We start from the raw sequence: 20,916 nt of genomic DNA on the forward strand, positions 1-20,916 counted from the left end.
TTCGGTGCCGAACCTGCCCGGGACGTGGTGGCACTTCTCGGTACCGATCCAGCCGAGCGGGCGGCGGGGAGGTCCGGTACCGACCTCTTCTTTGACGTCGACTTCTTGGAAGTAGAGTCTTTTTTGGCCTTAGACGAGTCCTGGGTCGTCGTCTCCGCCGGTCCTCTGGAATCCTTTTTGGACCCAGAGGTTGAAGGCTCGGCCGAGTCCCGGGACTCTGACTTCTTCTTCTTCTTAAGAGATGGAGAAGGGGAACCCTTAGAAGAAGCCGCCAGCATGGGGAAGAGAGATTGCTCGTATAGGTGAGCCTTCAACTTCATCTCTCTATCCTGGCGGGACCGATGAGATAGCGACCTGCAATGCTTGCAGGACGCGGAATTATGGGTTTCCCCCAGGCAGTAGATACATCGGTCATGATCATCCAACTGCGACATTTTACAGCCGCAAGACGAACATTTCTTGAAAAGCGCCATCATAATTAGGCCGTGACGACGCAAGAAATGCAGAGCTAACCAACCGAACGTCCTAACCCCGCGGCGGCGAAGAAAGAACTGGAGGGACGGCCGCTCGCTCCTCCCCCATCACATGACCAGAAAGGCGGGAAGAATCCCCGGGGGGAGGGGGGACGCGAGCGGGCCGAATTTCTAGAGCTTTCCAGAAGATCTCCGCGGCTGGCCTGCGCGTGCGCAGTACCCATGTGGGACTGCACAGAAGCCACGCCGATGAAATATGGGATATTTACAGAAAATTTAAATAAAGCTTTACGATTAACCCAAGGGCCCGAGACGGGCAGTATTGAGTGTTTGGAAGAAATGGAAAATGAAGTGGATGAACAATCAAGATGGACCCCAATAGTCTGCGTGAAAGAAAGTGTCATAGATGGTAACTTAGGGTTAAAAATGAAAAATAAGGGTTATTATAGAGTGAAGGACATATTAGATCACCAAGGAAATTTGAAACCTTTTCAGAGAGTATTAGATGAAGTGGGCCAAAGACATTGGCTGGGACTGAGGGGACTATATGAAGCAGTAAAACAAGGAAGATGGGGAGAATGTATGAAAAGAGAGGACAATGAATTGGAAGAGTTAATAAAGAGTGAAGCATATATTAGAAAAGGATTAGCAGGGAAAATATACAGAATGATGATAACAGATAAAGAATTTATGATTACAATAATACAGGCAAAATGGGCAAAAGAAACCACAATATCAACACAAATGGTGAATAAAATGATGAAGGGTATTAAAATGTTGAAGATGGATAGATATAAAGAGTTGGAAAGGAAAATAATGCTGAACTGGTATAGAACACCGGCCCAAATAGCACATTTGATCAAAGGAATGAGACCGAATTGTTGGCATTGTAACGCAAAAGAGGGGTGGTTCTCACATTTGTGGTGGGAGTGCCCAAGGGTAATAGAATTTTGGAACAAAATAGTAAAATTAAAGAATTTTTTAAGATTAGACTTCAAGTAACTGTAGACCTGATGTTTATGGGAATAATTGGGTGTGAGAAGGTAGAAAAGAGTGAACAAGAGATGTTTAAAGCGATGATATTAGCGGCTCACGCAGTTATAGCTTTTGGATGGAAAGATAAAACAAAGTGGACTATGGACAGGTTCAATAATTATGTGTTCGAATATGTGCAAACAGATGTATTGGGATACTTAAAACAACAGACGATGGGAGAAACAGAAGAAATGGAACTGAAGACTAAGTGGAACCCATACATGAATTGGGTGAAAAGAGGAGAAGCCAACGAAGAGACTTTAGTAAAACTAAAAAGGCTATGCTCATGGCTGAAAATATGAAAATATGATATTATGGATTGGTCCGTGGGGGGAGGGAAAAGGGGAAATTTGTATTGGAAGAAGGAAAGTGTAAAGTGTAATTATAAAGGTATGGAGATGTAAAATGACCTCCAATGCAATAAAAATATATATTAAAAAAAAAAAGACAACAGTTACAGCCAGTACAAGATGTTTTATCAATGGTCTATTACTCTAAAGGACATTGAGAAGATGAACAAAGACTACAAAGGAAAATGTTGGAAATGTAAAGAGGTGGATGGAACTTTGTTTCGTTTGTGGTGGATGTGCAATAAGACAAAGAAATACTAGAAAGAGATACATGCTGAAATTCAAAAAATCTTAAAAATCAAATTTCAAGTGGAAGCCAAGACTATGCTATTGGGCTTTTAACCAAAAAATATCTCAAAAACGTCAGAAGAATTGTTCAGATATATGATTATGGTGGCCAGAGTTACACTTACAACAAAATGGAAAGCAGAACAGTGCCCTGATAGAGAGTACTGGAAGAGCAAATTAGCTGAATATGCAGTAATGGCAAAATTGACAAATTATATGAATAGAAGACCAATCAAAAAGTTCTAAGACAAATGGGAAGCATACTATGTATGTTAGCTCTAAAAACAAAACAAAAAAATAGTATGTCAATTTGATACGATACTAAAATTTTTTGAAGCATCTCTCTTGGAAGACGCCCCCCGCCCCCGATGCTGCCGTGGCCTGCTGCTTCTGGGATTTAGGTCCCGGTGTGATGGCTGTGGCCCATGTATTAAATTTACAAGTTGGATAGTGGGTACCTTGAGCAAGTTTTACTTATCATAAAGGTTATTTTGCACAAATGGGGCATTGAAAAAATCCAACTATGGCAGTTAAATTAAAAGAAGCAAGGTCAGTGAAGCCTTCTTAAATTTTACCAACACTTGCGGTCTCACTACCTCAGTTTAGAAGGTGCTGTTAACTAATGTTCCCCCTTCCCCAATCACTTTTGGAGCTGATATCTGGCACAGAGAATGCTCAAAATAAATGTATACTTTAAAAAAGATTCCATAGCAGTAGTTTATGAAGGCTTACAGATTAGATCAAATCTATTGCAATACATAAGACATGTTGACTTATAACAAGCATTTTGTATTTGTTTCAAGATTATACCTTTTGGCAAGAAAAATAAGATACAATCAGAAATAAAGAATACATAGCTGTACTTTATGAAGTCTTACAGATTAGCTCAAATCTATTGCAATGCACATGATAAATGGACATGTTGACTTATAACAAGCATTTTGGATTTGTTTCAAGATTATACCTTTTTGGCAAGAAAAACAAGATACAATCAGAAATATAACAGGATATATTCTACCTTTTCATCCTAAAGATGAAGCAAATCCCAGATTTACATGTATTTGTTAGCTGGTACAATAATATGCTTTGCCTTTAGACAGGTTTAAAAGAACTTGGTCAGCTACTTTTTAAAGGACTGGAAAAATGAACCAGAATGTATTTGTGTACATAAATTGATTTAATTACTATTGGAATATTATATTTTAGGACAATATTCAATCATTTAATCTTTTATGAAGAACACTAGGCATATATCAACTTTAATGTTCTAGAAATTAGTGGTGTTTTCTTTGAAAAACAAAACCTTGTGATCCTGTTGATCCTTGTTTATATTCATCATTTCATAGTTCTTGCTTTTGTGTTTATGATAATATTAATACATTTCTGAGCACCTTGTGAGCTTTCCATCTTGCATACCAAATGCTCATCTTGAAATGAATGTTGATTTCATACCAATTATTAGATATTATATTTTAAGGCTATTTTTCTTTATCATAAATTTAGCAAAATTATCTGAAGGTGTTTTACCCAATAATGGTTGGGAAGAACTGAGGTTATGACTAGCAGTGGTATTAATTACAAAAATCTGTGACTATATGAAGCCTTAATTAAGAAGTTTTGAATTAGATTCTGATGGCTTTAGCCAAACTAGAAACAATATCAAAAGGGATAATTATAAGCATTGCAATGCCTAAGACTTGAGATATATTAAGTCCTCATCTTTTTATACTGTATACAGGTTGAGTATCCCTTATCTGAAAATCTGAAATGATCCAAAACCCTTTGACAAGATGCCACCCAACCTCATGTGACGGGATGCCATCAAAACACAAGCACACACAGACAATTTATTCAGTGTACTCAAGGGAAAACTGCTTAGCAGCAGCATATAATTTCAGAATCAGGAATGATGGTGATGCCAAACAACTACAGATTGTCCACATGGGTGGCTGAGATTACCTTTGCTTTCTGATGGTTCAATGTACACAAACTTTGTTTCATGTACAAAATTATTAAAGTTATTGTATAAAATTACCTTCGGGCTATGTGTATAAGGTGTATATAAAACAAAAATGAATTTTGTGTTTAGATTTGGGTCCCATCCCCAAGATATCTCCTTAGGCAGGGGTGTCAAACATGCGGCCCGTGGGCCGAATCTGGCCCCTGGAGGGCTTTTATCCGGCCTGTGGAGCCGAGGCATCTAGTCTCCCTTTCCCCCTCCCCCGGCCTTTTCTAGGCTTCCTGGGGCCCGTGCGTGGCTGGGGAGGGAGTGGAGGAGGCTTCTGCCCAGTTGTGCAGGGCTGCGTACGTGGCTGCGGCGGGGGGGGGGCAGGCTTCTGCCCAGTCGCACTGGGCTGCGAGGCCACTTGCATGGCTGGGTGTAGGGTGGAGGTTTTGGCCTGGTTGTGCCAGGTTGCGAGGCCACTTGCGCGGCCAGGTTGGGGAGGCTTCTTCCCGGTCATGCGGGGCCGCTTGCATGGCAGGGTGTGTGTGTGTGTGTGTGTGTGTGTGAAAGGCTTTTCTCTTTCTTCCTCTTGTTCTGTCACTCTCTTTCCCTCTCTTTCTCTTTCTCTTTTTCTGTCTCTCTCCCTTTCTTTCTTTTCTTTCTTTCTTTCTTTTCTTTCTTTCTTTCTTTCTCTGTCTCCCTCCTTCCTTTTCTTTCTTTCTTTCCTTCCTTCTTTCTCTCCCTCCCTCCCTCCTTCCTTTTCTTTCTTTCTTTCCTTCCTTCTTTCTCTCCCTCCCTCTTTTTCTTTCTTTCTTTTTTATTAATGTGCACATGGCCCTGCCCGACCAAGTGACATTTATGTCATATCCGGCCCTCCTAACAAATGAGTTCGACACCCCTGTCCTTAGGCAAATGCAAATATTCCAAAATCCAAAAAAATCCAAAATTTGAAACACTTTTGGTCCCAAGCATTTCGGATAAGGGATATTCAACCTGTATTCCACAGTAAGAACATCTTGTAGGCCTGCAAAATGTTGGATGGAATGAAAGAATCTTTTTTCATGTAGCACTTATGATCCTATGGTCTCAATCAATGCTATCCATGGGCAATATAATAAGGTACTGCCACAGCAGTTTGGGGCATATGCGCTACAGTTGAAATTTAAGATGTTTGTCAAAATCATTATTATGATTTTGCCAAAGAAGAAACTCCTTGAATAGTTAATTCTGTTCAAGGGAGTTGGTGAAACTGTTTAAAACTTTTTAACCTTATGGTATTCCACGTAGCATCCCTAATAGCCCAGACTAGCCTGAACTTGTTGCCAGAGCTCAGAAATTAAGCAGAGTCAGTTTGAGAGACCTCTGCTCATCTCTTGCCTTGAAAACCCCATGAAGTGGAACTTCACAGGGTCACCATAAGTCAGTTGTGGCTTGGGGGCATGCTTTTCCCTTATACATTCAGTATGTTCACAATGGCCAGATTTGGTGTCCAGGTCTGAAAAACTAGCAAGGAAATTCATGGAGTGTTTACATGGTTGATTGTCAAGTCAATATTCTGAAGTAAGCATTATTGTTATTTTATCATTCATTTAGTGTGTTATTTTATGATTTGCGGCTTCCCATTACCAGAGGTTAAAACCTTGCTGGGTGACCAACATTGAATATTGATTAACTTAGCAATGGATTTAGCAATGAAAAATTGAACATATTCTATAAATTAGACTAATAGCAATTTCTGTCACTGTTTTCAGATAATCTTCATTTTGATTCTTCTTATCCATGTTCAACAAAATAATGAACGATGGCTGCTGAGACACAGCGGCCTCTGGGACACCTGAAAGGCTCAGAAAGGGGCCCAAAGTGCACCCAACTGTCCATCCCATCCATTCTTCACCCAAATGCTTCATTTGTCAGTGGTGATAAAGATGCTCTGAGCATTGGGAAATGTATTGTGTTCTCATACAACACAATTTGTAGGATGTTAATGTTGTTGCTTTTTCTGTTCTCACACTAATCTCTGGGAGTCAGTTACAATGAATAATTTTCAAATAAGGCTGAAAAGCAACTCACCTTCATCAATGTCTGGTGGAAGACCACCAACAAACACTTTCCGAGAGAAACGTTCTATCCGTTCTCCATTTTGATGAGCAGAGTAGCATGTAGGTGAATTCAACACACCAACTTGTTCAGTGTGACCATCATCCAGCAAGCCATCGTCTATAGGGAAGAGTGAAGAACGACCTTAAAACAAAAGAGAGAGAACAGAAGATAGTTTTGCAAACTGCTGTAATAAGAACGGACTTGATTCAGTCCTGAATTCAAATCTCACCTGAATTTACAAGGTGGCCTAAGGCAAGCCATCATCTCAGTCTCAGCCTACCCACCAGCAATATGAAGGTAGTAATTTGGACCTACCACACAGGACTGTTGAAGGGATTACTGAGATTATGTATGTGAAATACTATGAACATTCTAAAGACCCAGACAAATGTTAATACTTCAATGCAAATAAAAACCAAAATCATGTGTAGTGAAAAATGGTCAGTTCGTTAATTTTAACTGAGTGTATTTCAAAACTATGGAATTGGAGGGTCACTAAATGCCACAACTACAGTTTAATACATGCACGCTGTTCTGTAAAAAGAAAATATATACTGAGAAAGCAGGCATGATAAAGTTAGAAATCATATTTAATACTGGTACTTTATATTAAGGAAAGTAAAAAATTAACACATAGTAAAACATCCTAAAAAGTTAATGCATAAGAAGTCAGATTCATTCCATTTACTGCCATCCCTCTAACTGCCCATAAAACCCAAGGACGTCACAGACATGTCTGAATCTCCGCAATGTTCTGAGGATGCAGAGAATAAGAAAAAGTTAGGCAGGCACAAATGCCTAGGATACTGGCTTAGAGTTAACCAAGGCAGACATTTTTTTTAAAAAAAGATTTTATTTTAAGTATATGGGATACAAAAAGGAAAAGGGGGGGCAAGGGTAGTCCGTCTGCAATAGACATGAAATATAGTCTTATCAGTTTGATGAATTCATAAAAACATTTAAAAAATAATAATACAGTAAATGAACATCTGCAACAATAAACATTCATTATGATAGATATGCATTACTATAAAGATATACTTTCATATGGTTAATTCTATAAACTAAATATATATTTTCTTACACTATATTGTATTTAACTATTGATTTAATGATATATAATAATAAAACGGTTGCCATTTTTCATTGAACTGATCTATTAACTCATTTGTGTTAAAATTCGTCATAAAAGTCATTTTAGCCAAGTTTGCATAGTCTCTCCATTCTTCAATATCAGGTATAGACGACTGTTTCCAGGTTTTTGCCAGTACGGTTCTTGCAGCTGTTGCAGCATATTTAAACATATCTCTGAACTTCAGAGGGAAATAGGATGGGATTCTACTTAGTAAGAAATATTTAGGATCCAGTTTTACTTTCGTTTTAGTTATGTTTTGTAGTTCATGTTGAATCTTCTTCCAATAAATTTGTAACCTTGGACATGTCCACCAGACATGAAAGTAGGAACCATCTGTATGTTGACATTTCCAGCAAGCCCCCTTTTTTTTCCTCCTTCTGAGTGGCCACCTGGGAAATCATGTTGGGTGTCATATACCATCTATAGAATGTCTTATACCAGTTTTCCTTGACTTCTTGACTTGCAGTGTATTTCCGTTCTGAAGTGCAGTTTTTCCCAGGTCTCCATCGTTACCATTTCTCCAAAGTTTTGCATCCATTTAATCATGTTTGTTTTAACTTGTTCGTCCTCTGTATGGTATTTCAGAAGTAATTTGTAAGTTGAAAATTTGTCAGCCAGTTTATCCTTTCAAATTTATCCTGAAGCATTGATAAACTTTTAATCTCTCCCGATGCATCTACCACGTAACGATATATTAGTGGTGAATCGTTTTTTAATTTGATGTCATCCAGATAGGCTTCAATTGGAGACATTATGGATGGAGGAGAGGGACTAATTCTTTTCTTATATTTTTGCCATATTCTGAGAATCGCCGGTTTAACATCGCTATCTTCAAATATTTTATCCGCTTGCAGCACCATTGTAGGATTCCATAGAATTCTGGGGAAGCCTTGAGAGAGGTCTGCTCTTTCCAATATTGTATTTCTATTTTCAGGGCGTTTAATCCAGTCTACAATCCAAGTCAAGCAGGCTGCATGGTGGTATAATTTAAAGTTTGGTAGTGCAAGCCCACCTCTTTTCTTCTCGTCCTGTAATACTTTAAATCTAATTCTTGGTTTCTTGCCATTCCAAACAAAATGATTTATTCACTTCTGCCAATTATCTAACGTCTTAACAGGTATGCTGATTGGTAGAAACTGAAATAAAAAATCCAGTCTTGGGAGAACGTTCATCTTTATGATGGATATTCTTCCTAGCCAGGAAATGTTCATCTAACATATTTTGTACTTGATCCATTTTCCTTCTCTGGCAAGGAATTTTAGTTAAGTGAAAGGTGCAAGGGCAGGTGTTATTGAAGCTAAGCAGGACTAAACAACTGAATCAGGCATCACTTGAGAGTCCCATGTATGCTATGGACCACTGCCTTTAGGAAGCGGGAAATGCATGTGGACATTTAAAGGTATAAGGAGCTTTTAGAAGCACAATTTAACAGAATGCTTTATGAATATTTAAGTAGCAGAGGCAAAATGAAAAGACTGGATGAACTTCAACCATTATGGAGCCATGTTGTCAGGAGGCCCCTTCCAGCGCTACGCAGGCTACCTCACTATGAAGTTGTAGCAGATAAGATACTCTGCTGGCCTAACAACCCCCCACCCGAATTTAGAGTAAAGGAACATAGGAATTACGCCAGGGAACCTCAGCAAAGCTATATTGGATCAATATAGACACCATCTCCATAGCAAAGGGAGAAGAAAGCATCTTTAGTAAGCTGCTGGCTTACATACCCAAAGGCCCAGTTTCCACACCAACAGCTTCGCCATTAACACATGGCTCCTTTGTGCCTGTAAAATCGCAGGCTTGTTTGTTTTGGTAACCCTAAAATGAAACGCATAGAGCAAAAGAGCGGGAGCCACTGCCACTCTTTGCTTCCCCCCCCACACACTGGTTTTGCAGGCCTCTGCAGCCTCCACCTGCCGCCATCCTCTCCTCGCCTCCACCCAGGGATGGCAAGGTGGAGGAGTGAAGAGTGGTGGTGGCTCCTTTTGCTGGCTGCTGCAGCCTCCACTCGCTGTTGGCCTATTTGCTCCTCTACCTCACCGTCCCCGTGTGAAGGCGAGAAGAGGATGGCGGGGGGTGGAGGCTGCAGCGGCTGGCAAAGGAGCCTTCGCTGCTCTTCGCTCCTCCACCTCACCTTCCCATGGTGGAGTTGAGGGGAGGCCGGTGGTGAGCGGAGTCTGCGGCAACGCTCTGCGCTCCCCCCCAACTGGTTTTGCCAGCTGCCGCAGCCTCCACCCACCAGTGGCTTCCCCTCGCCTCCACCCAGGGATGGCGAGGTGAAGGAGTGAAGAGGGGCAGATGCTCCTTTCACCAGCCACTGTAGCCTCCACTTACCGTCCGCCTGTTCATTCCTCCACCTCTCCCTCCCTGGGTGGAGGCAAGGGGAAGCTGTCATGGGCCCTGCCTTGGGAGCTGAGGACTCGGAGGACTCTGAAGTGGAGGAACAGGTTGCCTCTGGGCCTTCAGTACCTCCATTGCAGTCAGTAGCACAGGAGCCTGAAATAACTCAGCAGGAACCACAGCTAGGCAGAGAGATGGAACAAGGGCAGACAGAAGCTACTCTTCCCCCAACCCCTGCTGCAGAAGCTGAGAATGGTAGCCCTCCAAGCTCACCTGAACCTGATAGGCATATCAGGACTCGGCAGCGTGTGGTTTTGCAGGGTAAAAGGAGGAGTGCTCGCTTGGAGAGGCTAAACAGACAGAGAACTGGTGCTGAGTCTTTTCAGGATGAAGCCTAGCTTGGAAGTGCACTGACTGATAAAGGCAGTGCAGGCATGCTTTCACTTTGCAGCTTCTCTGTGTTCCTGCTACTGCGTCTGATTGATCTTTCCGGCCGTTGACTCCTGCCTGCTTTGACGACGCCTCTGACTTCTGACCCTGGTAGATAGCATAATCTTTGTCGCCTGGTCCGAAAGGGGCTAAATACCTCCCGCACGTCTGAGGACTGCGGGCACTGCCCAGCCCTTGGCCTACGCCGGCACAGAAACTGCTAGCGGAGGAAGGCGCGGTAGAGGGGGTGAGAGAGGGCATGGGGTCAGGGTGGAAGTGCCGCTGCCGTTGCTGACGCCGGAGCCAGGCAGTCTCCCAGCGGGGAGTCGACCCCGGCACCAAAACACATGGGAGAACTCTTGGAACCACCGAGACCTCCCTATAAATCGGCACAAAGCAGCAAATCCAAAACCTGGAAGATAGGGCTGTCAATTCGGTTCGGTCCGAACTGAAAATCAACCGAATTCTCCTCGATTTGACGCTTTTCAGTTCGGACGGATCCGAACTCCAAAATGAGAGTAATCCGGGAGCCCGAACTCTTCATGTTCGGCATGTTCGGGGAGTAAATTCGGCGAATTCGGTGGTTCGGCGGAGACGCATGCGCAGGAGCTGATCCGCCCGCTTTCTCCCACGGCCAATGGTAGCCCAGCAAATTCTTCTCCTGGCCAATCAGAGCATTGATTTGAAGTTTTGAACTGGCCAAGAGAAAGTTTAAAACGCCTGCCGTCCATCCCTCCCTTACCCAGTGTTTGCCATTTTGGTGGCGAGATCCAGCCAGCAGAATTGTTGCAGTTGTGAGAGATCCACCCGAGTTCATCAATCGGAACTGGTTTGAGGGTGTTTGGTGGTGTTTTTGTTGTGCGGGTGGTTGGTTTGTTTGGGGTTCCACGGTCTTGCGCGAGGGGTCTCCGTGCGGAGGTGCGAGGACCCTCTCGCCGCCGAGGCTTGCGCGCCCCCATCCCACCCCTTCCCCCGTGCTTGGGTGCCACCTGAGTTCATCCAGCACATTTGGCTCTGGGTTGTCTTGGGGTCTTTGAGTTGTGCGGGTGGTCGCTTTGCTTGGGGTCCCACGGTTCAGCCGAGCCCCCCCCCCAGTTGGCTTGAGAAGGGCGAGGAGGGGTCTCTGTGCGGAAGTGCGAGGACCCTCTCGCCGCCGAGGCTTGCACGCCCCCATCCCACCCCCTCCCCCGTGCTTGGGTGCCACCTGAGTTCATCCAGCACATTTGGCTCTGGGTTGTCTTGGGGTCTTTGAGTTGTGCGGGTGGTCGCTTTGCTTGGGGTCCCACGGTTCAGCCGAGCCCCCCCCCCAGTTGGCTTGAGAAGGGCGAGGAGGGGTCTCTGTGCGGAAGTGCGAGGACCCTCTCGCCGCCGAGGCTTGCACGCCCCCATCCCACCCCCTCCCCCGTGCTTGGGTGCCACCTGAGTTCATCCAGCACATTTGGCTCTGGGTTGTCTTGGGGTCTTTGAGTTGTGCGGGTGGTCGCTTTGCTTGGGGTCCCCATGGTTCAGCCGAGCCCCCCCCAGGTTGGCTTGAGAAGGGCGAGGAGGGGTCTCCGTGCGGAAGTGTGAGGACCCTCTCGCTGCCGAGGCTTGCGCGCCCCCATCCCACCCCCTCCCCCGTGCTTCGGTGCCACCTGAGTTCATCCAGCACATTTGGCTCTGGGTTGTCTTGGGGTCTTTGAGTTGTGCGGGTGGTCGCTTTGCTTGGGGTCCCACGGTTCAGCCGAGCCCCCCCCCCAGGTTGGCTTGAGAAGGGCGAGGAGGGGTCTCCGTGCGGAAGTGCAAGGACCCTCTCGCCGCCGAGGCTTGCGCGCCCCATCCCACCCCCTCTCCCGTGCTTGGGTGCCACCTGAGTTCATCCAGCACATTTGGCTCTGGGTTGTCTTGGGGTCTTTGAGTTGTGCGGGTGGTCGCTTTGCTTGGGGTTCCCACGGTTCAGCCGAGCCCCCCCCCAGGTTGGCTTGAGAAGAGCGAGGAGGGGTCTCCGTGAGGAAGTGCGAGGACTCTCTCGCCGCCGAGGCTTGCGCGCCCCATCCCACCCCCTCTCCCGTGCTTGGGTGCCACCTGAGTTCATCCAGCACATTTGGCTCTGGGTTGTCTTGGGGTCTTTGAGTTGTGCGGGTGGTCGCTTTGCTTGGGGTTCCCACGGTTCAGCCGAGCCCCCCCCCCAGGTTGGCTTGAGAAGAGCGAGGAGGGGTCTCCGTGAGGAAGTGCGAGGACTCTCTCGCCGCCGAGGCTTGCGCGCCCCATCCCACCCCCTCTCCCGTGCTTGGGTGCCACCTGAGTTCATCCAGCACATTTGGCTCTGGGTTGTCTTGGGGTCTTTGAGTTGTGCGGGTGGTCGCTTTGCTTGGGGTCCCCACGGTTCAGCCGAGCCCCCCCAGGTTGGCTTGAGAAGGGCGAGGAGGGGTCTCCGTGCGGAAGTGCGAGGACCCTCTCGCCGCCGAGGCTTGCGCGCCCCCATCCCACCCCTCCCCCGTGCTTGGGTGCCACCTGAGTTCATCCAGCACATTTGGCTCTGGGGGAGGGTTAATAAAAGTAGTGATCAGGTGAGGTACAGGGAGCTAGACAGTTAACCTTTCCCACAGTTAGCGTACCAGTTTTGCCAAGGGGAAAGATGAGTGCCAGGCGTCCAGGAAACAGGGGCCCTGGGGGGAAAGCGCTGCAGAAGACCAGAGGGGTGGAGGGGAGGGGGAGGGGGAGGGCTTCGGCTCACCCCCACCCTGTGCGGAGATCAGCTTCGGTGGCACCCTCCAGGGTACAGCGGCGGATCGACTTTTCAGAGGGTGCCTCCGCAGCTGCCACACCTGCACAGGTGAAGACAGGTGATGCTGGCACTGGACGAGGGACTGCTGCTGCTGTCCAGACCGTACCTCCTCTTGTTCCTCCTATTGCTGCCGTGGAGGAGCCTGTCCCGCAGCAGCGGGAGGAGGAGGAGGGGGTGCTGTCTGGGGAGGAATTGGGGATTGAATGCTTTGATGCCGATGCATTGAGGTACCTCACCCCCACTTCAAGAAAGGTGGTGGAGGAGTTTGCACGGTCGATGGACAGCCCACCGACTTTGCCTGCTTCTCCAACTCCCAGCAGCAGTTTGGAAACAAAGGAATGTGAGGAGAGGGTGGAGGAGTCGCAAGAGGAAGAGTTTGTGTTGGTGCTGGAGCCATCTCAAACCCTTCCCCCGCCGTCCCCTCCCCACAAGGTCCCTAGACACCACGAGTCTGCCCCGAGCACCTCCAGGCAGGTTGCTCCTGCGGCAACCTCCGCGGACAAGCCGCATGGGAGCCACTTCACATCCTTGGCCTGGAAGCATTTCCAGGTGGCAGAGGATGATCCCCGCATTGCCGAGTGCCAGCTCTGCAGGGCGCGGGTGAGTCGAGGGAAAGATCTCAAGCATCTCTCGACCACCGCACTCCGGAACAATCTCCGGAAGCACCACAACGCGGTGCTGCTCCAGGAGGAGAGACAGGCTGGTACTTCGCTGGCAAGGGGGCCCGCGGCCAGTACACCGCCATCGTCTGGTGCTCTCCCCGTCGCGCCCCGTGCTGCGACGCCCGTAGAAAAGAGCCGCCAAACCACTCTTTCAGAGATGTTTGGTGTGGGGGATGACGTCTGTAGGATGCCGAGAGGTGGGGTCAGAGCAGCCACGAAAAAGGGCACTCGTCTGCTCGGCGAAATGATTGCCGTGGACGATCTGCCCTATCGTGTTGTAGAGAAGGTTGGCTTCCGGAGACTGATCCAATTCTTTGCGCCCTGGTACAAGTTACCTTCTCACAATACGATGGCAACATCCATTGTGCCATCGTTGTACGAGGGCGCAAGGGCACATGTGAGGGCGCAGCTGTCGCGCGCTGCCAGCGGGACTGTGCACTTCACATCCGACATTTGGACAAGTCTGAATGCGGAATCTTTCATCTCCCTCACCGCGCATTGGTAGCAACCACAGGACCTCGTGGGTGGGGGTGGGGTGGGCAGCGTTAGGCAGGGAGACTGGCGCCGGGCCGGCTATTGCAAGGCCATGCTACACGCGGAGGAGTTCGCGGAGGCGCACACGGCGGCCAACATAGTCGCCATCCTGAAGCCACACATACAGAATTGGTTAGGCAGGGATCTCACCATGGGATTCATGGTGACGGATGGCGGCGCCAACATCAGGGCGGCGGCAGGGCAATTGGGCGTTGAGGCACGGATCTACTGTGTGGCCCACCTTCTCCACCTCGTGGTGAAAGATGCCCTGGGCCTCGGATCCCAACCGGAATCCAAGCAGGATGAGCCGACTCGCGACTTCCGGAAGCTCATGGTGAAATGCCGGCAGCTTGCGAGTCACTTCTCGCGCAGTCCGAAGGACAACTACGCACTGCGTGAGATGCAGGTCCGAGAAGGCGTGCCCGAGCACCGTGTGAAGGGTGACATTGACACGCGCTGGAACTCCACTCACGCCATGCTCGAGCGTTTGGTGGAGCAGAAGAGGGCACTCAGGGCACTGTTTCTCAAATCAGATTCCGTGGTGTCTGATCGGCAGCTCAACCAACGTGAGTGGCAGACTATCGCTCAGACTGTGGAAGTGCTTGAGCCCTTCAAGCATTGCACAGAGATGCTCTCGTCTGACACGGCGATGCTGGCTCTGTTCACCCCCATGGCCCACAGGCTACATGCGAGGATGAGCGCCTTTCTGCAGCAGTACGCGGAACGTGGAGATGATCTTACAGCCGTGTCTGGCCTAGTGAACAGACTTCGGGACGGTGTGTCCAACCGTCTGCTGCCTGTCGCCCAGGAGCCGGTCTACATGTTGGCAAGCATGTGCGACCCGCGCATCAAGGGCAGCATTGCCGAGCGGGCCAGCGAGCTTCTGCACTGGAGAGACGAGCTCTCTGAGCGTGTGGAGCGATTGCGGGCCCAAAGGGGGATTGCCACTGAGGAGGTGGAGAAGGGGGACGACTCCCTTGTTGCCCATCCCCCGCCTTCATCATCTCGTGCTGTCCCCCTGCAAGCCACCACCTCGATGGCGATGGAGATGGACGTCATCGGGTGGGCAGTTGGCCCCTCCGAGGTGTTGGCTAGGCGCAGGAGACAGGACACGGGAGAAGCGATGGTGAGGGAGTACCTTTCAGAGCCCTACGAGTCGCAGATGACGTGTCCGCTGAGCTACTGGGCCGCGAAAAAGTCGGTCTGGCCGGACCTCGCTCTCTTGGCCCAGAGGCTCCTCTCCTGCCCTCCAACGAGCGTCCAGAGTGAGCGCCTTTTTTCACATTTGGGTGAAGTTCTTCGCCCACAACGCGCAAGCCTGGCACCCTGGCACGCAGAGCAGTTGGCATTCCTAAAGGTCAACCTGCCCCTGTTTGGCTTCCCCGACCTGGACACTGAGGAAGCATGAGGTGAGCACAAGCGTGTTGTGACTGCATGTCCTCGTGGACAGTGTTGGTGGGGTTTGGGTGAAGCCCTCTTTCCCGATTAAAACATGGACAGGATAGAGCATCAGTTCCCCTCTCCAGACTTATTTGACCCCTGACACCCCAAAATGAGGTCTAAATCTACAGTAATGACTCAAACTCATAAAGCTCTCTCACCTGTCTAATCACCTTCTCTGTATGATTTTTTGCATCCCTGATGAGCTCTGGTGTTTCTTTCTGCTGGGTGCCATCCTGGAGGCTTCTACTCCACCCAAGCTTCAGGCACAGAAAGGTGAGACTTTATCAGAGTCCTGCCCTCCCCCGACTGTTTTCTCCCCCAACAGTCATGTGTCAGGTCAGGAATTCTCTCAACACTTTCGAACAACACGGAGCATAAGGGGGAACCCCTTCACGTGCACTGCTCCTGACTTGCCATTTTACTTTTTGGGAGTGGGCTGAGGGGGGATGAACGTCTGTGTAAGAATTAGGCCTGCAGCCACTTCTGGTCTGCTCCCCACCACTGTTCCTGATTCAAGTCCAGAAGCTTGCATCACGCATCGTCCCCGATCTGATTTTGCAGGAGGAGAAAAACGTCTCATTACTAAAGGACTAACTTCTGCAGACTTGGGGCTGTTTGGCAATCAGTTTCCCTTCTTCATGTGCCCTTTTTTTTGTTTCCTTCACAGGTCAGATTGTCCTTTCTGGCGTGAGCCATCCTGGAAGCCTCCACCGTCACTGAGCGCCATCTAATTGAAGTGTGGGCCTGATCTTTTGCGTGAGCTTCCACGCCTCTCATGACCCATTAGTTCCAAAGGCACACGTTCCCTGTTTTCCCCCCAGCTCCAAAGGCCCCACAGCATGGTGTGGGCCGTACCCATCAACGTTCACCATGCTTCTGGGGGGTGGGGGGTGGGTCCCTGAACAGGAAGGCCAGTGATGACACCGTGGGCACGCACACTGAAAAGCTCCGCCGTCTCCATGCTGCTTGTTGATGTGTTACGGAGAGGGCTGCCCTGGACACAGGTGCAATAAAACCCCTCCCCCCACTGCTCTGAGGCCTTCCCTTAATTGTTTCAACGTGGGTGTTTGTTGGCCCCCCCTGGTCTGATCACCATCTCATGGTGGATTAGTCCACTTAGCTCTCAATCTTGGAAACCCCACATTGGATTACTGTAAGAAATAAAACGCTTTATAGAGCCGCCCAAGCAAAGAGGCTAAACTTTGAGGCTTCTCAACTTTTTTTTTTTTTTTTTAAAAGGACACATTGGGGAAATGTCTGTAACCTAATCTGTCTTAATCAGTAAAAGTGTTTAATGCAAATGATTAAATTTTTCTTTATTGGAACTCAACAATTTAAAAAACCTCATGATCACAACAGTTTAACCCAGACATTTAGAAACATAAAAATAATTTTTCACTTTGTGTTCTCCTCAGTTTCCCCGTGGTTCTGGTTGGCGCCGCTCCTCCTCCAGGTGCACCACGCGTTGCTCTAGGTTTTCCACTGCAGAGGGGGGGAAAGACAGTAGTGTTGACATGTCAGGTCGCTACTTTGCTATGTTGGAAGGGGGGGCACGCAATGCCAGTCACAATCCTTCCGTGGGCAACGTGTTGGCTGACCTGAGCTGCCACCAAAACCCCAGCGCTCCTCAGGTCACAGCTCGCCATGTAGCTTAAAAATTTCTTAGAAATAGAAACCTTTGAAAGCGTACAGGATCAACTGTTAAGCTATGCTTCTGTGGCTGGTCACGTGCGGGTGAGGGGGGGTTTAGATTAGGAGAAGAGAACACAGATAGTGGTAGCCTGGAATCTTCTAAGTGGGTTAAGCAATGTGGGCTTCAATCGTGGTCCCTCTTAATCTAGAATGATAGGTCAAATCACTGAAAGGACTCACCGGAGGCACACAGTTCTCCCACTACCTCCCAGAGTTCGCAATCCGGCCCATGGCCATGGTCTCTGTAAGAGGAAAACCTTGTTCAGTGAGATTTTTCACAGGGGGCGGCCGCGTTAGTCTTCTTGTGGCAGTCAAAAAGGGCAATGGTCCAGTAGCACCTTAAAGCCTTACAAAAATAAGTGATGGGAGGGCATGAGCTTTGGTGAGCCACGGCTCACTGTTTTATCTGAAGAAGTGAGCAGTGTCTCACAAGAGCTCATACCCTCCCATCACTTACTTTTGTTAGGCTCTAAGGTGCTACTGGACTCTTGGCCTTGTTAATGGATCAATACTTTCAATTGACATAAAGACCAGACTATGACATTGCGACACGAAGAAGCGGCCATTCATGGGGGAAGCATGCTGTGTGGGCAGACGCTCATAGGCTCGCTGTGTCTCCGCTAACTGCAGGGCAGGACACAGTCCGAGACACACACTGTGTATTTAAAGCCGCGGGAGGGTCGGAGGGAGATGGAAAGGGGCACAGAAAGTGGGCCTTTAAGGTATGTGAAATGATGCCAAACGTGGGGGTTGGTAACATTTCATATAACGGTTCTACCCAGCGTAACCTCCATACTCACCGCTTGTGCAGCCACTGATAAATGCCCTGCCGTCCCGCCATGGCTCTTCGGTGTTCCTCCTCTGTGGGGAGATGGAGAGAGAGAAGGAGCATGGTTACTATAACGCAAGGCCACCCAGAAATTGCACTCAGTGCCACTCTTTGACTTCCTCTCCGGATGTGCGAGTTAGCGTTGTGTTGCTGCCTGCTTTGACGAGTTGTAATGGTGGCTTGCAACCCCTGTTAATTTATCCAATTCCAGACATTGGCTCAAACTGTTTGGTAATGTGGCATTCTCATTGGAAAGTTCAGCTGGTAGGTTAGTCTTTCCCTGCTGAATCCTTTGATGTTGATTCACTCATGATGCGCTCTGGAAGCATGCCGGTTCATTAAATCGTCGCTCCAAGCAGGGAACATTTTGGGCAGAGACAATCAACACTTCACAACACTGGGGGAGCAGTGGTAAGGGGAGGGATTTAAGTGGCCATCCCAATTGAGACCCCACCCCTCAAAATGCCAAATTTTCCATTGAGGGAATGATGTCCGCATCCCGGGTCAGGAGATCAACACTCTGCGATGATGGGCAAATGCTCATGATATGAGAAGGGGCATTAAATGCGAGAGATCCCTAGTTGAGGGAAACATTGTACCCCGCCTTGTGCATTAAAATTGGCCAGGAATGTGATGCCGCCTGAAAATTTTTTAATAACTCTTGTATATGCTTCCCTGTGGTGTCCTCATACCTGGCCCATGATACAAAGCACTGTTTTGACACATTCACCTTCTTTGGTTCATACCATGCACTCACTTGGAGAGTGCAAACATTTCAGAAGGGAGAAACCAAATCTTTCTAGGTTATCAGGAAGACCAGAGCTCATCTGACACAATAATCAACATGCATTCTGCACAAAAACCAGGAAGTGGTAACTTCCAGAAAATCATTCCACAAGGCTTGGATGGAGCTGGGAGGAGAAGCTTGGACCTTCTCTGTCCATGATGCGGGGGCAAAAATAAAACCAATTAATTCCTTGGCCAGCGACCACGATGGGAAGAATATGAAATTGTCCTCCCTTCACGGCGCTGCTTGAGTGCCTGTGAATCAGATGCTTACGAATGGAAGAAGGTAGGAACATGATAGAATCTCCTGTGCAGAGTTGAGGTTGGGATGAGAAGGTGACACAGCGGTGGCAAGTGGGCAGGTGTGAGGGCGCAGGGTCTGGTTTGAAGAGTGCTTGGGTTATCCATCTTCAAGGCGGTAGCTAGAGATATCACATTTGATCTCCAGCACACTGAGAAAACAGCAACTGTGAAAGGTCTTCTCAATGGCACCTTAACCCAAGGAATGCCCATCCACCCCAAACCCCACCCTCCTCATGCTCCACCCCTAATTCTCCAGGAAAACCCTAACCTGCACTTGGCAACCCTAACCGTGGTTTTGCAAAGGTGACTGAGGTTCACCAGAATGCAGAGAAGGGGAAGTTAGAGTTGGGAATTCCACAAAAGAAAATGCCCTGAAAGGGAGATTGAAGGAGGGCGAGGTCATTCAATTGCATTACATAAGCACCTTGAACTTGAAGACCAACCAGATTTGCAGAGTGTCATGTCTTAAGATCCCCTTGGTCTGAGGGTGGGAGCTTGGACTCTTGAAAGCTTACACCCCGGGATATGTCTAAGGGCTTTTAAATGCAAATCCAACACTGAGAGGGGAGAAGTGACTCAAACCTGGAACTACAAGGTAACCTGAAGGTGGAATAAAAGCCTGAGGCAGGACCAGAAGTTCCCATTTAACTGTGTAAACGTGCGTTATTGGTCCCTAATGTGTCCTTAGTCCAACAGAACAAGCACATTACTTCAAAACAAAAGGTCTAGGTAAAGCGATTGACTCACCCACAAGAACGTCAATCTCCGCGTGGGACGCATCGCGAACCTCCAGCAGCCGTTCGTAGTGTGGTGGTCTTTCCCCCCCCTCCATCTCGTATCTCAGGAGGGAGTTGTAGAGGAGGTTGAACTTTCGGTGGCAGGCGGCCGCGCTCCTCCGCGCGTATCCCGCGCAGGTGAGAAGTCGCGCCACCCTCGTAAACAGGGGGCGTTGAGGGAGGTCGGTGAAGGTTACCTTAAAGGCCAGTCCACGTCGGACAATAATTTTTAACATCTCCTCGACCTCAACGCCCCTCCATTGCATGGCGCGTCTTGCTCTCGCCGCCATTTTCTTGCACGAGGACCAGTGCTGGGGTGGAGCTACGCGCGGCGTGTAGGGGTGGGGATGGGAAATGACGGGAGTTGCCGGGACTCGGGAGGGAGATTTGAAAGTCTAAAGCACACTGAGAAAACACTTCCTCAGAGGGGGAGGGGGAGAGGGAGAGGGAGGTGGGGAGCAAAGCTTTCCGTTCTCCCCTTCTTCCTTTCCCAAAACCGTTTCTCAGAGATTGGGGCGCTGGGGTTAGTGACTGACAGCTGGCCTGGCTGAGCTTCCGTTTCACCCCGCCACAAGGACAATTGTTATCACGGTCTAACATTATTCTGCTACTGCAACTCCTTGGGGAGGTGTAGGGTACTTCTGCCTCGCCAGTCGCCACAGACAGAACTGTCACGAACACCGGTCTGGACCAGAGGGTTTGGCACATGTCAATTTCACGGCCGGGAGCATGATCGGTCTCTGACCGCGGCCGGCGATTTGACAGCTGTCAAACAAGGTTGCTTTCACTTAAGCGGATGGTACCTGGTTTTCTGAATTAAAAAGAAGGTTGGCCTTTGAGTCGGATGTCCGTCTTTTGCGGGGGGGGGGGGACCATCACCTTACAGTGATGTTTCCGAAGCCCCCACCACCACTTGGGGCGGGCAGCTTCTTCACTCAGTTAGTAGGCTGTCCGTAACGTGGACAGCGAGCTGGAGCGCAGCGCTTGCAGCCTGTGATCCATCTTCTCCATCAAACGGCTTAGGCAACC

The 20,916-nt window shown here is 48.5% G+C and overlaps 1 protein-coding gene across 1 annotated transcript in view; it reads right to left on the bottom strand.

Moving 5' to 3' along the window:
• Positions 1-20,916, bottom strand: part of CPEB2 (cytoplasmic polyadenylation element binding protein 2) — a 100,817-nt gene that overhangs the window by 22,431 nt on the left and 57,470 nt on the right. Inside the window, exon 8 of the mRNA XM_056855115.1 lies at positions 6,162-6,332. Within this exon, the coding sequence (XP_056711093.1) occupies positions 6,162-6,332 (171 nt within the window). The remainder of the gene's footprint in view (positions 1-6,161; positions 6,333-20,916) is intronic.

This window comes from Euleptes europaea, chromosome 9, assembly GCF_029931775.1.
Source record: "Euleptes europaea isolate rEulEur1 chromosome 9, rEulEur1.hap1, whole genome shotgun sequence".
Lineage (NCBI taxonomy): Eukaryota > Metazoa > Chordata > Lepidosauria > Squamata > Sphaerodactylidae > Euleptes > Euleptes europaea.